The sequence below is a fragment of the Lacerta agilis genome, chromosome 1, assembly GCF_009819535.1.
Source record: "Lacerta agilis isolate rLacAgi1 chromosome 1, rLacAgi1.pri, whole genome shotgun sequence".
Lineage (NCBI taxonomy): Eukaryota > Metazoa > Chordata > Lepidosauria > Squamata > Lacertidae > Lacerta > Lacerta agilis.
In genome coordinates this window covers 46475130-46500309 of record NC_046312.1, presented here as the reverse complement: position 1 = coordinate 46500309, position 25180 = coordinate 46475130, and the positions used below count along the sequence as shown (strand labels likewise).

General features: G+C 42.3%; 1 protein-coding gene across 4 annotated transcripts in view; it reads right to left on the bottom strand.

Annotated features, from left to right (window-relative positions):
• Nucleotides 1-24752, bottom strand: part of PLEKHH1 (pleckstrin homology, MyTH4 and FERM domain containing H1) — a 52705-nt gene extending 27953 nt beyond the window's left edge. For 2 of the 4 annotated variants that reach the window (XM_033147264.1, XM_033147273.1), the window contains exons 1-6: nucleotides 24498-24752; nucleotides 17551-17716; nucleotides 12219-12281; nucleotides 3986-4147; nucleotides 2795-2878; nucleotides 2216-2297 (exon numbers count right to left, since the gene is read on the bottom strand). In XM_033147264.1, coding sequence (XP_033003155.1) covers nucleotides 2216-2297; nucleotides 2795-2878; nucleotides 3986-4147; nucleotides 12219-12281; nucleotides 17551-17676 — 517 coding nt within the window. In that variant the 5' untranslated portion in view covers nucleotides 17677-17716; nucleotides 24498-24752. The remainder of the gene's footprint in view (nucleotides 1-2215; nucleotides 2298-2794; nucleotides 2879-3985; nucleotides 4148-12218; nucleotides 12282-17550; nucleotides 17717-24497) is intronic. The other 2 variants (XM_033147291.1, XM_033147281.1) reach the window with 2 other exon arrangements.
• Nucleotides 24753-25180: the final 428 nt, after the last annotated feature.

Genomic DNA, 25180 nt, shown 5'->3' with positions numbered 1-25180 from the left:
ACTTAATACCAGGTTATTATAGCAACCATCACATTCTGCAGGCAATCAAAATGGATGAGAAGTTGTTTGCAAAGCTTTCAACTGGAAAGGTGCTTGTGCTTGCAGAGAGAACTGAGGCCAGTCAGGTAATATTGGCACAGGATTGACACCTCCATGCACATACATACAATTCTCCTGTGCTCCAGGTTGCTTGCCTATGCAGCATGGCTATGCCTAATTTGCAGAGAGAGAGAGAGAGAGAGAGAGCGCAGTTTGGAAAAGACAATTCCCTTTAATTTGAAATGTTAATTATATTGTAGTGAGGAATGAAGTTTTCAGGACCCAGTACAAAGAACCCATATCTTTAGTTGCACACAGGGTGAACAAACACTATAAATGCAAAGTAGGCTTCCCCCAGTAACTCTCAATGTATCTATGTGCACTAGAAAGGCATGGGAGCCCAATATTCACCATCATGCCCCAGTATGAATTGTACACTATGTGAACAGGCCCATAGAAAATGTAATGCATGATTGGGCTGGGTGACATATTATACATGTCACACGTTTAAAAAGGCACAGCAATATTACCCATGCTTTTATGTTAGGGATGGGGAACCTGTGGCCCATCAGATCTTACTGGGCTACAGTTCCCACAATCCCCAACCATAGGCCTTGCTGGCAGGGGCGTAGCAAGGGGGGCGGGGGGGCGGTCCGCCCTGGGTTCCAGGGGAGGGGGGTGACACTTTGGCCAGCCCCCCCACCCCGCCCTGCCAGGTGGGCCCTGAACGGTGGCATGTCGCCTTTACCCCCTTCCAGCGGCTATTTTTCGGTGTAAGGGGCGGGCCAGCGAGGAGGGGGCGTCACACTTGTCGCTGGCATGACACCCCCTCCTCGCTGGCTCGCCCCTCGCACAGAAAAAAAGCCACTGGAAGGGGGAAAGGGGGAGGCAAAGCAGGTGCTTGAATGCGCCTGCTCTGCTTCCCTTTCCCCCCCTCCCAGCGGTTTTTTTTGGCTGGGGGTGGGCCAGCGAGGAGGGGGCATCATGCCAGGGACAAGCGTGACACCCCCTCCTCGCTGGCCCACCCCTCGCACAGAAAAAAAGCCGCGGAAAGGGGGAAAAGGGGAAGCTTCCACTTTCCCCCCTTTCAGCGGCATCCACGTGCACCGTGACGTCACGACGACATCACGACGCACGCGTCGTGCCCCTCCCCCAGGGGGGTGCCTCTGCGCCGCCGCCACCCCAGGCAGTGCAGAGGCTTGCTACGCCCCTGCTTGCTGGCTAAGGCCAATGGGAATTTGGAGTTTAACAACAACTGGAGGGTGGCCACAGGATCCCCATCTGGGATTTATGTACTAGCTGCAGGAAATAATGATGTAGCACTACCCGAAGGAGTCTTAAAGTGGCTAACATTCTCCTTTCCCTTCCTCCCCCACAACAAACACTCTGTGAGGTGAGTGAGGCTGAGAGACTTCAGAGAAGTGTGACTAGCCCAAGGTCACCCAGCAGCTGCAAGTGGAGGAGCGGAGACACGAACCCGGTTCCCCAGATTACGAGTCTACCGCTCTTAACCACTACACCACACTGGCTCTCCAGGATGGAGCTATTCTTAGTTGTACAAGAACGTACTTGGGACAGAGAAGTTAATGAGATTTTGCAGTTCTTGTACTTAGCATGTACAAGAACAACGTCAGTGTCAAAGCAACATCCATGGGAAATCTACAACCCAGGTGGACCCATGAACTTTGCCAGTGAGCATCAAAACATGTCAGGAAATGACCGAGTGTGTAGTATAGTAAAAAAAGAAAAAAAGAAAAATCTCCTTATGATTTTCAGAAAGTAGCTTCACCCCTAGGATAATATCTAAAGCTTGATATTGCCCCACTACCTATAAAGGTAATGGATTTTCTGCCACTGACATTAGTTATAGCCTTTACAGCTGAATTAATAGACCAGCCATTAGTATGGAGACAGAAACAGAGATCTCACAGACAGCCTGCCTCAAAGTATATATATATTTAAAAGCGGATATATGATGGAAAATGGAAATATATTCTGCTCATTCTGCCTCTGTGCACTAGAAGGAAACCACAAATGGCTAAAATGAAACTTGCACAGAGAATTTCTTCGAAGCCACTGAACAATATTACAGTAAAGCCAGCAGCAGATCTGAGGGTACTTCTTTTCACTTTCCCTGCTGGTTCCCAGACATTTATTTTAAAAATTACATATTTACCTTGCAGCGCTGTTTGAAGGACTTTGATCTGCTCAGTCAGCTTCAGGTTATAACCCTTGAGGTAATGGTTTTCCATCTCAAGCTGTGAAACAGTAGAAGAAAACACTTTATTTAAAAAAAAAAATCAATTGAAGTATATTTCTTTTACAAACAGTTCTGTCCAGACTTTGGCTTTAATAAAATTTCAAGAAAATTAAGATAAATTTAATTGAAAATTCCTACCTTCTTCGAAAGGAAGGCCTATCTCTAGGAAGATTTCTCTTTGTCCTGTATATTTACAGCCAAACAGTACGACAATCTGCTTAACCAATAAACTTGGACTTCACTACTGTAACTAATTTACTGAACAAGCACATAGGTTGTACTGGAAGCGTCACTGCTGGCCCAGTTCTACACTCCATCGGCACACAAAAGAAGGCACATAGCTGTGCACGGTGTCTTCTCCGACAGTGCAATGCAGAAGTTTACATGTCACTGCAGAGCAAAATGTCCTTACAGAGGTCCCACCGCAAGCACCCTTTTCATGCCAATGCAGTTGTACAATTCTATAGACTGTGGAAGAAACAAACTGGCCATCACCTCTCTTAGTTTAGCTGTCACCCAGTCTTTAATTTTGGCAGCCTTTTCTTGGACAATTTTAGCATCATCCGCTCTCAGTTGCTTCTGTGAAGAAGAGAAAAAGACAAATGTTGTAAGACAGCAGCAGATCCATTTGACTTGAAGAAATTCCAGGTGTAGCCATGGGCAACAGCTCACGATTCTTACACAAATCTTGCATAGCAGTAAGGAATATTCTGGAGACTTTGTGGAAACTTGCCCTGCAAATCAGAACTGGACAATTGAACTCAGGTGCCAGAAGGAACGCCTTTCCCCATAGTAACTTGCCTATGTGCTGAGGTCATATTTGGAGCTCCAACCATCTAAAGTAAAGCTGGTGGCAAACAGAGAGAGCCTTCTCAGTGCATCTTTTCCCTCTTGATATATTTTATTATTGTCTTAAATCACATAGCTGTTTCCTATGGTTATTTATTGCCAGTTGTGACAACTTAACTCTTCTGCCCCATACTTTTTCTTTTTAAACTAATTTATCTTTCTTTTCTTTTCTTCTCTTTCTGCAACCTGTTTGTAGTTATTAGATTTATTTTGCTGTTGTTTAGTTGTGTCTGACTCTTCGTGAAATTTATTTATTTATAATGAAAAAAAGAAAGCCTTCTCAGTGCTGGCATTGTGTTTGTGGAATTCCCTCTGCCATTGAGAAGTGTGCCTGGCACCAACTGCATTATCCTTTAGGTGCGAGGCATAATTCCCCCCCTTCCAGCCTTAAAGAATTAATAATAATGTTCTTCTTCTAACGTTTTAATTACTATTATGGGGGTTATCCAGTGTTGTGTAAGCAGACATGATGAGACTTTTCCTTCCTTCCCATTCCCTGCCAGTGTTCTCTCGAATCGGCTTCAGAGGGACCCACAACACTCCAGAACAGATTTGGGGGCCGTATGGGGGCACTGCAAGGGGAGCAAGATGAAGTCCCATTGCATGAGTTTGCCCATTTTATTTGGGGTGTCACCTGTTTTATCTACGTATGTTATAGTTTCTGCAAACTCTACTCAAGGGCAGCAATAACTGTTTTGAATAAATATTGACCTGAGAAGGGGGAGACAGACATGAATGCACTTTAGAAGCAGGAAGAGAAGCCATAATATCAGATGGTACCTTTCCTACTGGCTGCGGAGGCAATATGTGTGTCCCAGCTAAAAATAGCTTAATTACCTGTTTTTCCAGCTGTGTCTCCAGGTTCTCGATCAGTTCATCCTTTTCTTGCACTCTGCCCAACAGCTCCTGGTATTTCTTGTGTACACTTGAACCGCTTGTTTTCATGTGGGCAAGTTTCAGCTTCTCTTCCATAACTTCCACCTGAAAGATTCCCTCACACTTTCATTGTAATGACAATGGGTGGGGAAAGGGAAGGAAACACGTTGGACTCTTTGTGGGAATAAACTGCTTATTCACTAATGGACCCTTATTTGGGGGAGGACATAAATATTCAAAAGGCTCAGGGAAAATATCTTTTTCTGAAAAAAATTAAAAGAAATGCCTGGAAAGCCTACCATCTTCAGACAGCACGATGGTCCCAAGTACACAAGATGAAATAAGACATCAAACATGTCTTGCAGGTACATTCTGCACCTGCCCCTTCTTTTTTTATGAACATGTCTCTTCCTCTCTCCATCCCAGCAGCTATTTTATCCATCCCCTTCCAGGGTTTTGCACAGGAGCTTTATGGGGATGTCATAAATACTTTGGTTGTGCCTGAGAGTACCTTCTCAAATGTAGTCCTTGCTCTTCTCTTTTAAAATACTGACGGCGACTTCCGGTTAGGTGCCGGTCAATGGCGGACGGGAGTCCGACGGCTCCGTCCTCCGACAGGCTTTAGGGACTTCCGTGCCTGCGCCACGGGTCCCTTAAAGCCACGGGAAGAGCGTCCCGTGGACCTGAGCTTCGTGGGTCCCAGACGTGCCGTCTCCGTTCCCGATTGACCCTCGTAAGGGGGAGAATCGGGCGAGCGGAGCGCCGGCACGGGACTGAAGAAGCGTCTGCCTGCGGAGGATCAAAGCAGCGATCCCGCCAGACACGAGCACCCGGCACTTCCTGCATAGAGACTTCCAAAGAAACTCTGTAAGTTAAAAATTGGATCATTTTTACAAGATTTAAGAGCACTGCTTGCAGAGGAATTGTAAAAGGAAGCCTGTTCCCTTTGAACTGTTTGCGCGAGCCTGGTAGCGCTAAAAGATCAAAGCCGCGACTAACGGAAAAGTTTTGCGAACTTTTTAAAAGTTGATTAAAAGTTATTTAAAGGATGCTTAAAGACTTAAAAACAGTTGATATGGCAAAAGAAGATGCCCCTCACCCTCTGGATTAGGATTCCGGGTCAGTAGCGGGCTGTAATACATTGTTGCCATTTTTTCTTTGTGGGTGTTTCAGTGACTGTTTACCAGTGGAGACATTTTGATTTTTTTGTAACCAGTTACAAGCTACTTTGTGGACTTTGGTGGTAACACTGCAAGCTAGGAACGGTGACTGGCTTGGGCTATTTGAAAATAGACTCTTCTTGGCTTTAAGGAATTTATATTTTGGAAAATCAAAACCCTTTGCCTAAAAGTTGGACTTTCAGGACTGGTGTGGGCTCCTGGCTCAGCAGCCTCTTTGTTCTCAGGACTGAGCTGCTGGCCACCTGGTGTTTATTTTTGGGACTGTTGGCCTTCTGCTGTGAATGTCTGAGGTTGTTACTACAGAAACTGGAGTGACCTTGAGATTACAGCTGCAGAGCCCACAAGGAATGGAACTTAGATCTAAAGGAACTGGCTCTGAAAAAAGAAAAGGCTCTGTTTCCCTTACTCTACAGGAACAAATGGAGAAACTAGTTGCCAGCGTTGCAGAAATTGCAGCAGGATTGAAAAGCGTGACTGATGGATTGAAGCAAACACAAGACCAAGTTTCTTCAGGAAATACAGCAGTGAATTCAGCAATTGAAAAATTACAAGCTGATATAAAAGCTGATATTAAAAATTCTACGCAGACCCTAGAAAAATCTATTGGACAAATTGAGGAGAACGTAAGGAAGAACAGAGAAGAGATTAATAGGATTGGGCAAGAGGTGGCCACCCTGAAAAAGGACTCAGAGGAAATTAAAGTGGTCAAGGAAAAAATAAAAAAGGTGGAGGAAAAACTAGATAACTTAGATTTGGAACAGATAGAGAATATTGGAACACGACAGAGGTCTGTGGAAGAGTCCCTTGCGTTTCTGCAACTACATCAAAGAGAGGGCAACATCCGCCTAAGAAATCTTCCAGAAGTGGAAGGGGAAGACTTAAAAGACTACATAGTGAAGCTATTCTCAGGATTTTGGGAGATAGAAGAAATTAACGTCTCAGCGCGCATAGTGAAGGCCTTCAGATTTGGTCCAAGAGGTTCCAGAGGAAAGAAAAGTAACAAAACAGTCAGTGACTGTTTGATTGTGTGTCACGATCGACACGATAGAGATTTCTTTCTGGATTGCCATTACAGAAATAACCTGGTGGTAGAACAGAATAAAGTAATTTTTTATAAGGACATCCCCAGATTTTTCCTCGATAAAAGAATTCCTTACAACGATTTGACAACTGAGCTTAGAAAAAGGAAAATCCCCTTCAGTTGGGAATTCCCAGAAGGCCTGGCATTCACGTTTGAAGGAAAAAAGATAAGAATAAGGTCCCTGGCGGAGAAACAGAAGTTTTTGGACAAGCACCTGGAACAATTTAAAGGCACACCACTCGACCCAGCACAATTCTACAGGTTCCCAGAGGTACTCCCACCACCGCCGGGACCACCACCAAGTCTACCAAGTCCAGGCAAGGATCCAGAGGAAGGCAAGAAAGGAGAAGCAACTGGAGGAGAAGGTTAGAGAAAGGAAAATGGCGCTCAAGTTGATGACATGGAATGTCCGGGGATTGAACCAGAGACCAAAGAGACGCAGAGTGTTTTACAGCATAGAAAAGAAGAATTTGGATATAATATGTCTACAGGAAACCCACATAGTTCGGCGTCACAGAAGATTGTTACAGAACAAAAAATTAGGCCAAGAATTCATATCATCGGACAAGGTCAAGAAGAGAGGAGTAGTGATTTATGCAAAGGAGAAATATAGCCCAAGACAGCTATTTAAAGATGAAGAAGGGAGATATATCGCAATTGAAATTAACGTACAAGGCGAAAAATTTTTAATTCTGGGACTCTACGCACCAAATGATGGAAAGTCGATTTTTTACAAAAAAATCCATGACTTGCTGTTGGATTATTTGGACTATAAGGTAGTTTGCCTTGGAGACTTTAATGGGGCAGTTTCCACATTAATGGACAGATCTCAAAGAACAAAATTAACAAATGATGGGAAACTCCCAAAGACTTTTTTTGAAATGGTGGACAATTTGAACCTGGTAGATGCTTGGAGATTAAAAAATCCCACAGAAACAGAGGCAACGTACTTTAGTGAATCTCAGCAGTCATGGTCGAGGATAGACTACGTCTGGATCTCGAATGAATTGGCTCCAAAATTACAAAAAGCAGAAATCGGTCCTAAAACGCTTTCAGATCACAATCCGGTACAGGTAAACCTAAAAATGATTTCCAAGGACTCTTTTAGGTGGAGAATGGATGATGCATTGATGAGAGATACCAAGCTAGTAGAAAGAGCGGCGAAAAAGATGAAAGAATATTTTCAAATCAATTGGAACTCAGATGTGGAGAAAAGGACTGCCTGGGATGCAAGTAAGGCGGTAATGAGAGGATTCCTCATTAGTGAAAAGGCAAAAAAGAAGAAACAACAAAGTGCAGAGATGGAGAGACTGTTGAAATTAATCAAAGAAAAGGAAAAAGAACTAAGAGGACATCCTAGATGTGTTAAAATTCAAAAAGAAATCAAATATCTGCAATCCCAATATGCCAATATTATGAATCAAGATATCGAATGGAAAGTGAAAATGATGAAACAAAGAACATTTGAATCTGCAAACAAATGCGGAAAACTACTAGCTTGGCAATTAAAGAAAAGACAAAAGGCAAATGTCATCAGCAAATTGGTAGTAAATGGAAAAAATGTAGAGAAACCGGAGGAAATCAGATGGTGTTTTCAGAGATTCTATAAACAACTGTACAAGGAGGAGAAGACAGATGACGCAGAGATAGACCGATTCCTGGAGAAGAATGGATTGCAAAAGGTCCCAGAGGAAAAACTAACAACTCTCAACCACCCAATAACGACACAAGAAATAGAAGATGCAATAAACAACATGCAACTGGGGAAGGCTCCAGGACCGGACGGATTAACAGCAAAATATTACAAGACATTGAAAGACTGGCTATCACAGCCGTTAAGAGAAACTTGCAATAGAATACTAGAAGGAGATAGGGCACCAGAGACGTGGAAAGAAGCCTTTATCACACTGATCTTAAAACCAGATACTGATAAGACTTTAATGAAAAACTATCGTCCAATATCCCTTTTGAATGTGGATTATAAAATCTTTGCAAATGTTTTGGCTACAAGGTTGAAAAGAGTGTTGAAAGATTATATACATAGAGACCAAGCAGGTTTCTTGCCAGGAAGGCAAATAAGTAATAATACGAGGATTATTGTGGACATTCTAGAAAAACTGGAGAGAGACATAAACACAGATGCAGCACTATTGTTTGTTGATGCAGAGAAAGCTTTTGATAAAGTATCTTGGACATTCATGAAAAAGAATTTGGAAAAGATGGGAGTTGGAGAAAAATTTTTAAATGGCATAAAGGCCATTTATACAGAACAAAGAGCTAAAGTTATTGTAAACAGTGTGATATCGGAGGAGATTGAAGTAGAGAAAGGAACAAGACAAGGGTGCCCTATCTCCCCTTTACTTTTTATCACGGTCCTGGAAGTCCTTCTGAATATGATTCGGAAAGATAAACAGACAAAAGGAATTAAAGTGGGAGAGAAGGAATACAAATTACGTGCCTTCGCGGATGATTTGATGCTATCCCTGCAAGAACCAGAAGGCAGTGTCCCCAGAGCCTTGGAATTAATTGAACAATTCGGACTTGTAGCTGGCTTCAAATTAAATAAGCAGAAAACCAAAGTTTTAGGTAAAAATATGAGTGCAGAACAGATCCAAAGAATTCAAGAAGCCACCGGCCTCAATTTTGTTAAATCCGTAAAATATCTAGGTATCAATCTCACAAGTAAGAACTTGAACCTGTATAAGGACAATTATGAAAAACTGTGGATGGAGATAAAAAAAGACATGGAGATTTGGACAAGACTCAAACTGTCGTTAATGGGAAGAATAGCAGTGGTTAAAATGAATGTCCTACCAAGGATGCTGTTTTTATTCCAAGCCATACCAATTTTGGATAAATTAGATTGTTTCAAAAAATGGCAAAAGGACCTATCGAAATTTATATGGCAGGGCAAAAAGCCTAGAATAAAATTTAAGATTTTAACAGACTCTAAAGACAGAGGAGGCTTTGCCCTGCCGGACTTAAGGCTTTACTTTGAAGCTGCGGCCTTTTGCTGGTTAAAGGATTGGTTTAAACTAGACAATGTGGATGTGTTGGACTTGGAGGGACACGATAATATGTTCGGATGGCATGCATACCTTTGGTATGACAAGGCTAAAATCCACAGAACTTTTAAGTCTCATATTGTGAGAAAATCCCTATATCAGGTATGGACTAGATACAAAGACTTGTTTGAGAGAAAGACCCCTAGATGGATCTCCCCAGTGGAGGCCAAGGCATATAAGAGACCGAATATGTCTGCAAACTGGTTAAGATATATGGACATACTGCAGCAGGAAGGGGACTCTTTAAAGCTAAAAAGCTATGATCAAGTAAAAAGTCAGGTCCCCGACTGGCTGCACTATTATCAGGTTTATGAAACATTTAAAATGGATAAAAAAATCGGTTTTCAAGTAGAAAAATCAAAACTGGAAACAGAACTGATAGAATCGAACTTTAAAAACCTTTCCAAAATGTATAATCTTTTGCTAGAGTGGCATACAAAAGATGAATTGGTTAAATCTTCAATGATAGATTGGGCAAAAGATGTCGGACATAATATCATGATGGATGACTGGGAGAGATTGTGGCAAAAAGGTATTAAATTTACTGCTTGTCATGGTTTAAGAGAAAACATAATGAAAATGGTTTATAGATGGTACTTGACACCAGTTAAGATCGCTAAGATGAATACCAAAATGTCAGATGTATGTTGGAAATGTAAACATGCGAAAGGTACCTTTTTTCATATGTGGTGGTTGTGCCCAGTGGTAAGTGCCTTCTGGGACAAGATTTATAATGAGCTTAAGAAGGTAATGAAAGTTACCTTTTGTAAGAAACCAGAGGCATTTCTCCTGAGCATAACCAATGAAGAGATACCCAGTCAGGATAGAGTGTTTTTTATGTATGCCACAACAGCAGCTAGAATTTTATTGGCAAGAACATGGAAAGGTGAAGAGATACCAACGGTGGAGGAATGGCAGATGAAGATGATGGAATATATGGAACTCGCTGAACTGACCGTCAGAATCCGAGACCAGAGGGAGGGGAAGGCGTCGCAGGAGTGGAAAAAATTCAAAGACTATTTGGTTAAATCAGTTAAACTGAATATTTGAGCAGAATTAAACAGAATGTCGGCTTTGGTTGATATGTATTAGATATGAATGGTAAGAGGAATTGTTGTTATGTGAAAGATGTATGTGTCAAAATATGCTAAGATAGGTCGTTAAGATAAGATACATAGCTATTGAGATATTTGACCAAAAGAAAGCTAAGTATATTAAAATTTGGGTAAAAGTGAATTGAACAATATATAAAGCTACCTTGAAGAAGTATATGTTTTTTGAAGACAGTGGAGGGAACGGGGGAAGTCCCCAAACAGAGAAGTTAGAAACAAGAAATATATAAAGAAAGATAATGGTTAAGGTCTGTATATGTTTATTTTTATGTTTTTATTGTTGTTATTGTTCTGAATGTTGATTATGTTTATTGTTGATTATGTTTAATGTTTATTGTGTTTTTATTGATGTTTATGTTATGTGTTGTTGTTGTATTTTGTTCTCCTTTTTTTTATTGGAAAATAATAAAATCTTATAAAAAAAAAAAAAAAAAAAAAAAAAATACTGACGGCGCCAGAGCCATAGCCTACTGACCTCCTCCTCAAAGGCCTCAAATTGAGATTGGCAATGCCAAATTGAGATTGGCACCAATTTCTTCATGAAAGCTGGTTATGCTCCAGCGGACATTCCTGGCCCCCGAGTTTCAGAAAGCTGTGTTTTGTCCTCCTGTCTGTCTACATTAGACAGAGAGAGGCAAACAGTCTCTCCCCTACGCTGAATCTGAAAGGCAGGCGTGTGGCACCCCTAGCCAGAAAGCTTAGCCTGCCAAGCTGCCTGTGTTTGGATCAGAGCTTGGGAATAATTACCGTCTAAGGAAAGAGCCCCTCCCAGCTGTCTGATGCCTGAGTGGTGAGTCTACACTGAAACCTCCAAGCTGGGACAGTAACCATTTTGCTTTCCTTATCTGAAGATAAGAGCACATTGAAGACACCATCCAAAACCCTGAACTCGAGGGCTGAAAAAAACACCCAGCTGTAGGTAGGACTCAGCACACAAGTCATTTCATTTCCTAGATGGCTTTTGCTTCCCTGCACAATATACCTGTTTGTGGGGTGGCAGCTCCACATGATGTATTAAACCACTTCCTAAGCCTGTCAGATTTAATTAAGGCATTTCGAAAGCCCTTTCCATTTCCCTTAGATAACAAGCTGGGTGGTGCCATTGGTAACAGGCAGCAGCAAACTCCAAGCCTCCGGGCCTGATTCACTCCGCCAAGTTTGGCCAGGATATGGCGGTCCAACCTGGACTGTAATTTTCCACTCACTGTTTCCCCTCCCCCTTTAAAAAGGGATGTTGAAGAATAGTATCCTTGGTAGCTTAACTGGATTCTGTGTGGTTCCCAAAAATTGCTTAACAACTAAAAATGCTAGGAATAATCGGCCACAGAATCCCTGTGATCACATCCACACGATGCTTTTAAGGCACATGTATACCACTTTAATAGTCATGACCTCTCCCAAAGAATTCTGGGGACTGTACTCCCCACAGAGCTAAAATTCCCAGCACTCTTAACAAACTACAGTTCACATGATTTTTTTTGGGGGGGGGGAGAGAGATGGGTTCTAAATGTATGGTATGGATATGAGTTGGAGAAGGACTCAAAGGCTATACTTTTTAGGCTTTGCCCACGGAACAAAGTTCTCTCGCTGCTACAGCAAGGTTTAGAAACATGGTTAAAAGCTTATAAGCACTGTAAGGTGTAAATGTATAACTTGAAACTGAAAACCTTTGTACAATTAGAAATCTCGGGGTGCCAGTCCAGCTGTAAAAGTTTTCACAAGTTATGGAACTAGTGATATCAGAGAAGCTCTTACCTGTTTCTCTGCATTTTGGGCTCTCTGTTCTGCCTCAACCACTCTTTGCTCCAGTTCTTGCATCTTCAGAAGAAAATAAGACAGGAAAAAAGGTTTACTACCACTACTACTAAGGTAAAAGGTAAAGGTAAGGTAAAGGACCCCTGGACAGGTTAAGTCCAGTCAAAAGCAACTATGGGGTGCGGAGCTCATCTCACTTTCAGGCCATGGGAGCAGGCGTTTGTCCACACACAGCTTTCCGGGTCATGTGGCCAGCAGGACTAAACCGCTACTGGCGCATGGAGGACTGTGATGAGTGCCAGAGCACATGGAAATGCTGTGCTACTAGTAGTACTAGTAATGCTAGTAATACTTCTTCTTCTTCTTACCCGCCATTTTCTCTTTGAGGCAGAACAATGAATTTTGACATTCATTATATGGTTGAAAAGGATACCTTCTGGTACATTTTACATGCTGTTCACTACTCCTATAAGCAGCTTACTTAGAAGCCACCAGCTCACCATTAGCATTCAACTCACCATATCTCTTTGATAAGACTTACGATAGATTCTGCATCACTATATAATCACTATGATGCACACAATCTTTTAATATCTAGAAACTGTTTCAAAGAGTGCTATTTACTTTATCAAACCTTTGGGAAATCAGTAACAATGCTCACACTTTCCCATGTCATGTTATTTACAGGTACGAGATTGACATAAATATTATGCAAAATTCAATGGCATTTGGGGCCCAATTTACACAGGAGACTTCAACCTCCCATGTGCGCACCTCATGGGCTTGAGTGATTGATTGTCCTCCTATATTCTCTCACTCCACATTCACTTTTACAGAACATGCCCTTGAATAATGGTTCAACTGCACTGCCAGGAATGGCTCCATTTTTTCCAGAAGCGCCCTTAATTATAGTGTTCCAGGTTGGCAGAGATACTCAGCGCCATGCTGCGGTAATACCATGCTGAAGCACTGACTCAGCATTAATTTCGACAGAGTAAATGAAAGGATTTTAGAAAGCTGTTGTTTTTTTCATTCAAATTTGATACCCAAGCTTCTGTTTGATCCTTGTTTTGCTGATGATCTACTACCATTGCAGTATATGGATATTAAATCAGCTGGAATTAAATTAAAAACATCCTGATCTTATGTAAGTCACTTCCCCTGCACTTCTTCTCAAAACCTGATCTCCAAGAGTCTGGCTTTCTCTGTGTCAATTCAGAGCTGTGTCTGCCGCTCCTTCCTCCTGCCCTGGCTTGGACTGGCTTCTCCCATGCCTTAATGAAGACCTCTAAATTACCTCCCCTCCTTTCACATTCTTCTTGGGAAAACAATATCTGCACACAGACTTTCCCTGCTGGAGAGGAAAATAGGGCTATGGGTCAGTGTCCCATAGGTTCTTTGTTCTCACAAGCTTATGTACAAGAGCTCATTAATTTTAATAATTGTCATAACTTTTTCCTTGGAGGATTGTTTGAGGAAAACCAATGCTTTTGGATGGGGAGCAGCAATCCCATTTGGGTAATAGTGCAATAACTCCCCTTGTAGAGTAAGTATTCCCAGAAGGGAAGAGGGATCAATGTGATTTCTCCATTGTCTCGAGAAAGAGAATGGAGTGCGCTTCTGGGGATGAAGTCAAACCACTGCATTAGCAGCACCAAAGTGAGCTCCCCAGGGCACAAGCCTGGGCTGTGTGTATGGAAGCCCTGCGCTGCCCAGATGACAAGACCCCCCCCCCTCTTGGCCACACTGATATACTCCAAAGGAAAGCAGAGCAATAAGTTGGCTGCAGGAGTTGCTAGAAGGAAGCGTACAAGGCACCATCCAACTGTCTTATGGACCCCACTCCAGTTTTGTGTAGGGTTTATTCCTTAGCTTTTTATTCTCCAGAATATATCCTGTAAGGTTTAGAGTCAGAGTTTCAGGGGGTTGAGGGCCAGAGTTTTCCTTTTCCTAGATGGGCAACCTTCCCAGGTTAACAAGCCCCATCTGCCCCTCACTTCCCTGTACAACAGCACGCACAGAAACCACCTTCTTGACCAAAATAAAAAATAAAAAAATTCCTTCCAGTAGCACCTTAGAGACCAACTAAGTTTGTTCTTCGTATGAGCTTTCGTGTGCATGCACACTTCTTCAGATGCCTTCTTGATCATTAGACTCACTATTTTTCTTGTCCACTCAATCCACTGCATCCTGTCTTCGCTTGCAGGAGAACTCCCTAACTCACCAAGGGTCTGAGACTCATCGACTACCCTCACCTGGTTTAGCTGGCCGGTCAAAGCACTTTCCTGGGGTGTGGCTGCTGTCACATGCTGACAGCTTCTAGGAGCCACAGATGAGAGCTGAGTGCAGGGTGAGGACCAAAGGTGGACAAGCTATCCCAGAAGGATCACGTCATGTCCCCCACCAGAGGGGGACTGCCCCTCCTCCAACACCACATACACCCCTATTTGGAATAATACCTGGAAAATAACATCCTTTTTGTCCCAAACTGAAAGTTCAACAACTTCATTGCAATACCATGGGTCACTGCACAGACATTAACATTTGCACATTATTGGTGATATTTCTGCTCTTGTGAACAATGGCAACTGTACCACTCTGACACTTGACCACTTTTTGGCATGGTTCACTGTCTCTCATGAGTAAACTGAACGAGACCAGCATTTTAGAGAGTGATCTCCCCAAGAAACCTGGGTTCTTTGAGAACAGAAGAAGTCTACTTACCTCCCAGCTGAATGGATACCGAAACCGTCTGCATTCATTAAAGATCTCATGGCAACCCCTGACAGCCTGCCAAACCTTCAGATAAGCTAATAAAAATCCATGTAGCCTGACTCAGTTTAAAAATAATTAGTATTCCTCTTCCTTCTCACCACTTCATTGTCTTGCTGTGGGATGTTAAAACTGCTGCTCTGTTTAACATCAGACAAGAGTGTTAATTTCATGGTGCTTTTTGAGTTTCATGTGTTATTCAAGGTTCCCCAGGGTCAAACTAACAATAAGCTGAGCATTCAGATTGCACTTTCCATGTATCATGTTTTGTAATACTGATGAGAAAACTGCACTGCACGGCTAATTAACTGTGAAACAAACATTGAAATGAGATGTTCAAAATTTGGTTCCTACACTTCTGATCACTAGCCCACCAAGCTGTCCTCTCCCACATGCTGCAGAAAGATAAAGCCCTATTATCGAACAGACTGATGTCTCAAAGGTGAGGAGAGCGGCCAAAGATTCATGGCCCACAGTTCATTTGTTAACAGGGTCAATTATGCCGCCATGGCAACAGTTTGCTATGTCACTCATCAACTGAATATTACCCCTCTTTCCCGTTGTGTGCACAACTGTGTAAGTAAATGCCGGTTACTGAAGACATGAGATTCTTGAACGCATTTCTAGATTAACTGGGTGAAGATGCATTAACAGTCAGTATGAACACATGTCAAATGAGCCCATGAGAAAAGTACCCAGGAAATCCTGTGTACACATCTCCACTTCTAAGCTCAGTCAGGCATTCCTGCCAGAATCAAAGTATTTTTCTTTGGATTTTTACTCTCTTTTGCATTAATTAGATTCAGCTCCATTTTCTCTCTCCATTCCCCCCCCCAGTCCTTTTCTCTCTCTTCTGAGAGGCCCCACAGCTCATTTGTAACAGGGTCATCATGCTGCCATGGCAACAGCCTGCCATGTCACTCATCAAGAGAATATTACCCCTTTTTTCCTCAGTGTGTGCAACTGCATGAAAAAAAAGAAACCCTGAGTGCAAGTAAATGCCAGTTAGCAAAGGCATACAATCCATACAGTTCTAAACTCCAGCATACTTTAATTTCCATGGAAAGCTTCCAAAAAACATTTGAACAGTATCATTGCTAGCATTGCATTTGTTTTGAGTTTCTCAAGAGAGGCATGGCAGAACACAGTGCAAAGAACTTTTATTAAGATAGCATTCTAACAACCCTTCACATGTTTATTAATGACTTGGGGGAGGTTCACCTGTATGTGTGTGTGTGTGCAGTCACTTGATAAGTTATCCCTAGACAATTCAAAAGGTGAATGTTCAAAGCTGAAAGTGTGAACTAAATCCTTCCAAAAAAAACCATTGAATTTGAAGAGCTATGCAGGGATATGCATGGGCATCCTGTGGTTTGTTCATTCATACATACAAGTCACCACTTGATGCTGCAGTTATCAAACAGGTTACTATAAACTGCCCTAGGAATTTGTTGAGGGGCGGGAAATTAGCAAACAAATGTGTGAACTAGCCCTTAAGACTGAAATTCTGGAACTTAAGTTGTGTATTAGAATTGTGTGATTAAATTCTTAAATTGTTCCGACTGACTTACTGAATCACTTACTAAATTACTAATAAATAAATTAGTAAGTTTTCATTTTCAGCACTAGGGCAAATATATACCTTTCAACCATCCTGTTAGCCTGAAAATGATGAACAAAACCTCCCCTTGCACTTCTGACAAGGCTTTGTTGAATTACAGCCTTTAACTGCTTACTCTTCGGCCTTCAGAGGAAAAACCACATCACAAAACCATACAGCCAGTTACAGAGTAACCTGATCACTGAACCAAACTGCTCCCTAATCTCAACAAAGGGTAGCTTGACACACCCACACCCCTGGGGCTGGATTAACTCCAGAGTCTTCATTTCCCTTTCCACAGGGGTGTCCAGCAGTCAGGTGCTCGGCAAAGTGCAGGAGTAATCAGACAAGTTTATTGTGCTGTCACCATTCTGTTGGAATTCTTTCCGAAAACATTGACTGGGTGAAGATTTAAATTTAGGGTTTCTAATGAACGAAAGAGGGCTTGTGGTTTAAATAACAAGCACATGGATAGGGTGGGAATCAGGTTCTGAAATCATGATTTCAAAGCCATCCGATTTCTTGTCCACATCCTCAGGCTGCTCAAACTGAAACTTAAGCCAAATACATTTTTGTATAAGCTAACATTTAAAATTAAATTGATCGTGTATGTTTTAATGGCAGTTTTTATTGTGATATTCTACTGCAGTTGGTGTTACTGTAATTAATTATAGTGTATATTTCAGAATGTTGTTAACTTTGAGGAATTATTTAAAAAAAAAATCAGTCCATTAATAAGCAAATTAAAACATGGCAGGCAATTTCTCTAGACCTTCTTAATAGGGTATTGTATCAAATTTAAGTTGAAACTGTTTGGTTTTTCATGATAAACACTTGATTTTGAAACATATGTCCCTGGCCTCATCATGGGGGATCACAATCTCTCTTACTGGCTAACCTCATCCAAAGGTTTAAGAATCAGCAACAAAGACTGGTTACAAAATGTAGCTTTTGCCTCACCTTCTCAGCCAAAAGCTCCCGGATCCTGCTAGCTTGCAGGCGGAATTTGAAGAGCTGTGTCTCCAACGCAAGACATCGTTTCTGCCAGTCCATGCAGCTGCCATTCTCAACAGCCAGCTCCGCCATTTTGAATGCCTTCTTCTCCCTAGACCAACCTCAAGATGTCCTAAGTGAGCAAGAGAAAGAAAAAAAAGACAGGAATGTCCAAAATGCTACATGAATTGTCTTTATAGATTTTTTTTAAGCACATCCAATACACATTTAAAACACATTCCTTTGACTTCCCTCAAAGAACCCTGGGAATGGAAGTTCCCCCCTCACAGTTACAATTCTCAGTACCCTAAACAAACTACAGATCTGGAGATTCTTTGGGGGCAAGTAATGAGTTTAAAACATGCATTGGATATGTCTTAAACATATGGGGTAGATGTTCCCTAACAGGAGAATTTCCCCTGTATGTATGGCAAATCATTGCCGCCTCCTCCAATCTAGCTATGGCAACATTATACTATGCATTGCAGGGGGTTGTGCTCGATGACCCACGGGGACACTTTCAACTCTAGAATTCTATGATTCTATGTCAGTTTACACAAAACCAACTCTGCATTCAAATTTTAAACACTCGGGGAAGTTTAGGAGAATCCAAAATGAAGATTCCAACTGCAAACAAACTTTTAACAACTAAGACTTCCGGGACAAGAGCTTCAATCAAGCCTGATTAGAAGATTAGGCAAACGCAAACAGCCTAAGTCCTTAGATGGTATAAACTCACTGTTGTTCCAGACTGTGCAGTGAAAGAGTTAACAGAATCTTCTTATCAGCTCCTAAAGATCACATTATCAAAGTTTCTTTGGTTTCCATATGGTCTCTCCCCCCCCCCCAGCTTAGCTATCTTTTGGACCACCAAGCTGCACTAACTCTTAACGTTTCCCAGGGTCATTCTGGTAGCCTGTCAGTGCGTATTTAATCTCCTGGTATGTAGGTTCAGCTACAAGAGCAGGAACGATAGGCCTGTTGCTTAGCTAACACTTAAAATTCACATAGCCAATATGCCCCTTTCATTAGAAGCCCATGAGCTAATTGGAAGTGGGCAGCAGGAGACACAATGCACCAAGTGTCCTCATGGATGACAGAAGCCCTTCCACGACAAAGCTTTGGCTATGAATTATCCAAGTGAAACAGATAATAAGAGAGAACAAAGATAAAGCCTCATTCATTATATTTCATTGCCGCAGTCTGAAAAATATTTAGCTAAGGCCCTTTGTCCATTTTAATCACCTCTGGAAGTCCCTTTTGCTTGTCCCCAAATTTAATGAATGGAAATGGAAAGATATGCTGAAAAGCTGGAGGGGTGAGCACAGAAATTAAAAACGTTGGAACTATTCTGATGATTTACCGTAATTCAGCCTTGTGAATAAGCCCACAAAAGGCGACAGCCTCCAATATATACTTTTTACCAGCCTGCCGAGGGCTGCCAGTGGAGAGAGCAAGAGCCTCCTGCAGCATTTCTAAGCTGTGTGTGGGAAGGGGGACTTCACTCCTCCAGCAGCCCACTTGGTTTCTGTGTTGGCCACAGAGAAGTGATGGAATGCTCCATCTCTCATTGGCACATCCTGCATATAATTTTTTGTCACCTATGACTACTAGAGTGCTGAAAAACAAAACTGAATGAATTAACGAGCAGAAAAGCTTGTGGGCACAGTTTTATGTGTTTTTCATTGGAAATCTGCCATTGAGGGTTAATCCATTCCACCCTGTTGGATGTGGGAATGAGGGCTGTACTGATGCACATAGTACATGCATCTGCTGCCCTCTGTCTATCCAATCTATCCATTCCTGATCACTTTCGCTACCAGGTGTGGCTGATTCATAATTGCATCAAGCTGTTGTGATCTTCAGAGCACTGAACTGATGTGGGGGCACTGAATTAACTGCCCATAGCATCACATGAATCCAGAATGATAGAACATCCATATAAAATGAACATATAGAGACAGGAAATACTCCTTTAAAGGTTTTACTGAGCACATGTCCCTATTACATTAATTACCTGGGCTGCCTAAGCATGTGTACCAGAAAGTGATCTCAGTGGGACTTACTTTCAAGAGAACATGTCTAGGATTGAGTTGCAGGCTTTTTTATACTGCATCCTATGGACCACTTGCCACAGAATGGAGTAGCCTATTTTGAAGAATGGCTTGATGATGCATTTCCAGTTTGGTTCTCTACACTCGCATCTTGTCAAACCTGACATGCCAAGGATAGGAGATGGCGAGGAAGAAACTTGCCTATATAATATGCATCATCACAGATTTGTAGAGTTGAAGGGGGCCTTGTAGGCTACCTAGTACAAACCCTGCTCAATGAAGGACATCCAGAGCTAGAGAAACATCGCCAATGGATTGCTGTCCAGCAAACACTCCAGCAAGGGAGAGCCCCTCCCCACCTCCAATTAATTTTCAGGTCTGCCACTCCATTACCTTTCAATTGAAATGGAACACACATACTAAACACTAAAGCATAATGAAAAATGTACTGTCCAGGCATCCAAGACAAAAATAAGTTAAAACAACAATGGTATCACTTCTTTCACTGCAATATGGAAAGATTAGTATTGGACAGTATGGAGGGGCACCCCTGCTCACATGGCCTCTGGTCAGTCACATCACTGCTGTTCACTGAGTGGCAGAGGGTGAAGGGCAAGGTGGCAGAGAAGATGGCAGGGTGGAAACAAACTGGCAGGAGGCACTCAATTGGTTCTGCAGCTGCATCTGTACCGCACAAACTTTGCTGCAGCCTCCTCCCTTCCCATCTACTTCTTAAAAAGCCGTAGCAACAGAACTAACCAGCAGTCAGGTGAGCAGTGGCACCTCACACCCAGTGGTGAAGCGGCATGCTCTGCTACCAGGGGCAGGGAGCAGGCGGGGGCATGGCAAGCCGCCCACAGGGGCATGGCGCGTGTTCTGGGGGCGCGCCGCGATGGCACCCTACCGGAATAGTGGTGACGGTGTGGTCTGCTCCCTCTGCACCTCCACCAGTGCCCACCCCACCACCCACTACTGAGCAAGATTCTGTTATGATTATGCAGTCGATAGGAGAGGAAAAGATGGCATGAGGACAAGTCTCTACCAAGCCTCGGCAGAGTGAGTAGGAGCTTTATTTATCAAATGCTATGATAAAAGATGCAGTCCTCGAAAATAAGCGTCATAACATATATATCAATAGGGGAAAGCCTAACAGGCATAGTTGCAGTAAAATTCCATATCAAGGCCAAAAAGCTAAAGAGTTGGCCCCTAGTTACCCAGCTACCAAGGCCTTTTGTTAAGCAGAACATGGTGCCTTATTGCAGAAAAGCAACATTGGCTCTATTATTTATAATGAAGTCATGGACAGCCTTCTTTCCTGGTGGGAGAACAGGCTTGAGGTGAAAGACACAGCATAAAACCAACTGAGTCCTTGCTTGTATCAAGAGATAAAATTGTACAGAAATCCTTGTAATGATTAGGGGAAAAAACCATTGGATTTGTCCTCTTTCTTTTATCTGCTTGTGTTTTTTTAAAAAAGTTACAAGAGCTCAGAACAAATTGTATTCATCATAATCAAAAGCCTACCACCTATTTTGCAATAATAAATCACTTTGCAGTACTAGATTAGTAGGTGTATTGTGCCATTTGCAGACAATCTTATGATATCCACTATGAATGCATCTATCCAGAGAGGAATGCAAAAAATGTAATCAAGGATTCAGCATTAAGGCTTGATCTTAGAGGTCATAATGGTAGTATAGTACATGCAGTTTTCTGGAGAAAACATGTCCATACTATTTTGCATATGCCTTTTTAAAAACACAGTTTATTTACCGGTACCTAAAAATGTTGATTTTGCATCTAACATAACCATTACATAGCAGAACCCAACTATTTATCCTTTCTTTTTTCACTTCTCATTATGTCAAAGGTATACAAACTAATCAACATAGCATTTTTAATATACATGTGTCACGTGAAATACATATTAATGCAATTACATTTCTTTACAAACACATGCACTACATAGGGCTGCCATCCAAGTACAGAAATCTTAATCAAATAATCATATGAGTTTTAGGGGTAGCCAATTTCAATTCTAGGCTGCAACAACAGATATATAGTGTCCAGATCAAGAGAAGTACACAAGACCACACTATTCTGGATGCGAGTGGTGCTGTGGTCTAAACTACTGAGCCTCTTGGGCTTGCCGATCAGAAAGTTGGCGGTTTGAATCCCCGCGACGGGGTGAGCTCCCGTTGCTCTGTCCCAGCTCCTGCCAACATAGCAATTCAAAAGCACGCCAGTGCAAGTAGATAAATAGGTATCGCTCAGGCGGGAAAGTAAACGGTGTTTCGGTGCGCTGCTCTGGTTTCACCAGAAGCGGCCTAGTCATGCTGGCCACATGACCCGGAAAAACTGTCTGCGGACAAACGCCAGCTCCCTCGGCCTGTGAAGCGAGATGAGCGCTGCAACCCCAGAGTCGTCTGAGACTGGACTTAACTGTCAGGGGTCCTTTACCTTATTATTATTATTATTATTATTCTGTCTTAGTCTGACCTGACCAGGACTGCTGTATCTTTTTGTCAATTAAAATGTTTCTAATTCATTAGATATTGCAATCCTGGTGTTTCATATATACAGTCATACCTCTGGTTGTGTTCACTGTGGGCTGCGTTCGTCACAGGATACGAAAGTGCCGAACCCGGAAGTACCGAAACGGGTTACTTCCGGGTTTGGCACTTTGCGCATGCGCAGAAGCACTACATCACGCCGTGCACATGCACAGATCCGGCACTTCAGGTTGCGCTCTTTTCATGTTGCGAATGGGCCTCCGGAACGGATCCCGTTCGCAGCCAGAGGTACCACTGTACTTGCACCAAGGTACAATACTAAAGACGGTTCCTGCCACTTGTGCTCATTTGCTATCTCAAATTAAGGCTGTATTGCTATACACATTTACCTGAGATAAGAGACATTTTAGGACTGCGCTTCACTTTACCACTTCAGAAGTTTCATATTTATATTATCTGGTTTCATCTCAAACTGTATGCAGCTGGTGGAAAGCACTACCATACTGTTACTCACTTTTGCGTGGGTTAGTCCATTGCAAATAGCATTATATATTTGTAATTATGAAGGAAAGCAAAGGTGGGAAATTCACAAGGAGATCACTTTCAAGCTCCTGTTAAGATTGTTCTGCTCAATGAGAGCTTTGCCAATTTTAAATCTTGCCTAGTCTCAGGGGGTGATATCCAACTAATCCATCATACTCAAAGCATACCAATTAAAATTAATGGACAGAAGCTAATTGTCCATTGATTTCAATGGGTTTAGTCTGTGTACGACTAAAGTTGGGTATAACCCAATGAGTTTAGTACAGTACAGGCTCTTTTGGGAGCTAGTTATTGTCGGCATCCATGGGAACCAAAGGTGGACAAACTACCCCAGATGGAAGACGATGTGTTCCGCACCAGAGGTACTATCCTGACACCCCATGCACCCCATGGGAGCTACAGTAGTATGGACATGGTATTTAATATGATAACTGCTTCTCTAAAGGTTTTGTTGGTGAAACACTTTAACAATTGTGCATGTGTGCCTAAGCAGGCAAGATGGTGGCACAATCACCATTCCATTGTAATAGTATTGTATAAGCGCTGCATCTTGTGGTTTGCATCTGCATATCTCAGAGAGAGCCACTCACTAAATTAATCATACATCCCATTTGTTGTTCTTTTGCTTTTTAAGATTTGTAAAATGCACCGTGCTTCGCATCCCATTTATAAAAGCACCTAAATCAATTGTGGGAAGGAACAAGGCCTTTTCAGTTGTAGCCTCACAGTTACGGAATGAGGTTCCCATGGAGATGAATCATCAAAGCGCCTCATTTTAAATTTCAGGTAAAAGCACAAAGTACTTTTTAAAACTGGGATTCTTTTTACTGTAGTTTTATCTTTCTGCTGCTTTAATGCTACTTGTGTATGTTTTATTCTACTTTAATCGATTTTATGTTCTGATGTTGATTTTATCAGTTTTGTAAGCCACCTGGAGCTTTGGAAGAACTAATTTTGTTCAATATATGAACATAAATAATCATAAGCCAACACTTCAGCTATTGAAGATAAGGCTAACATGGTAATCATTTAAAGTTTAAACAAATAGTCCTCAGAGAATCTTAACGGCTTAATTTAGCAGGTAAAGCGACCATAGAGTTACGTTTCTCTTGTAAACTCCATCCTTCCACTAGGCAATACCCATCTTAGGCAGTAAAATGAAAGTACCCTTGATAGTCTTGGTTAATGTACCAATTCTCTGTGCCAGCTGTTTTTAAAAGACCCACAGCACAATCCTAAACATGTTTATGCAGAAGTAAGTCCCCAGAGCTGAATGGGGCTTGTTTCTCTAACCTGAACGTGTTTAGAACTGAAGCAACTGTTTACTATTTGCCAGGGATGGCAATGGTTAAGGCTGCTAGTTTACACCACCCATTCATTACATCGGTTATAACCAGTTCACACCAAGTCATCTGTAATAACATGATAACGCATTCCATAAAAGAGGACATTTGCCTACTCCCTTCTCTCCTAGTAATTTTAAATGAAAGAAGGAATCGAAGTAATACAACACCACAGGCAGTGATTTCCAGTACACAGTACAAACATGTTATAGCAATCATCCCTTTCTGCCCTACAGTTTTAAACCCTGCTTAAATCAGTTTTGGAAATAACAAGAAAAAGCAAAGATCGCCTCGCACACCCCCAGCCCCCACACAGTCTCTCACCTTGGGCAGGCTGCTCTAGCAGCAGCAGCAGCAGCAGCTGCACAGGCAGGGAGGGCTGAGGCAAGCCGGGCACTGGAAGCAAAGAGCCAAGATAGCAGAAGCCTCCCCCCCCCACCTCGCCCCAAGTTGCGAGTGACCTTGTATTGTTCTTGGTCAGAACAAGGTTATATTGTGCTCTCAGGAACAGAGTGTTGCCATCCTCCTGCCGCTCACCTCCAGCCTGCGAGGCAAACGAGGGCTGCTGCCCTGAGGGGGAGAGGATCTCACGAAAGTCATGCACGCAACTCGAGTCCCATTCAGCCTTTCCCCGCTCTCTGCCTCTTTTTCTCCCTCTTTTCCTTCAAGCGGGAGAGCCTAGCTCAAATAGCACAGCCAGCCCTCCAAAGAAGCACAGGAACTGACATCATCGGCACTACACTTTTAACCCCTTGCCTGACAATAATACAGTATCGGGTTAGGCTGCCTCCCCTCCAAAATAAAACAGCGGGGAACTGACTTCCCACCCACAGGATTTCTCTGTGATCTTTTGTGTCTGTGTGGGAAATGGCCTTCTTTTGTACCGACAAGCACTCCTGTCACGTTTTCTTTCATTTCAGCCTGCACAACATTCAACAACACAATACACAAATCCTAATTTGATTTTTTAAAAATAAGGAATTTGAAACAGAATTTTGTAAAGCAGCTGGGTTCCAGAATCATGATTGATTATGATTTTTTAAAAATGTCAAAAGATAAAAAGGTTTTGTGGGAGGAGGAGTTGGGGGGGAAGGAAAATCAAGACATTTTGGTGCAAATACTGTATCACACAATCCAGCAACGA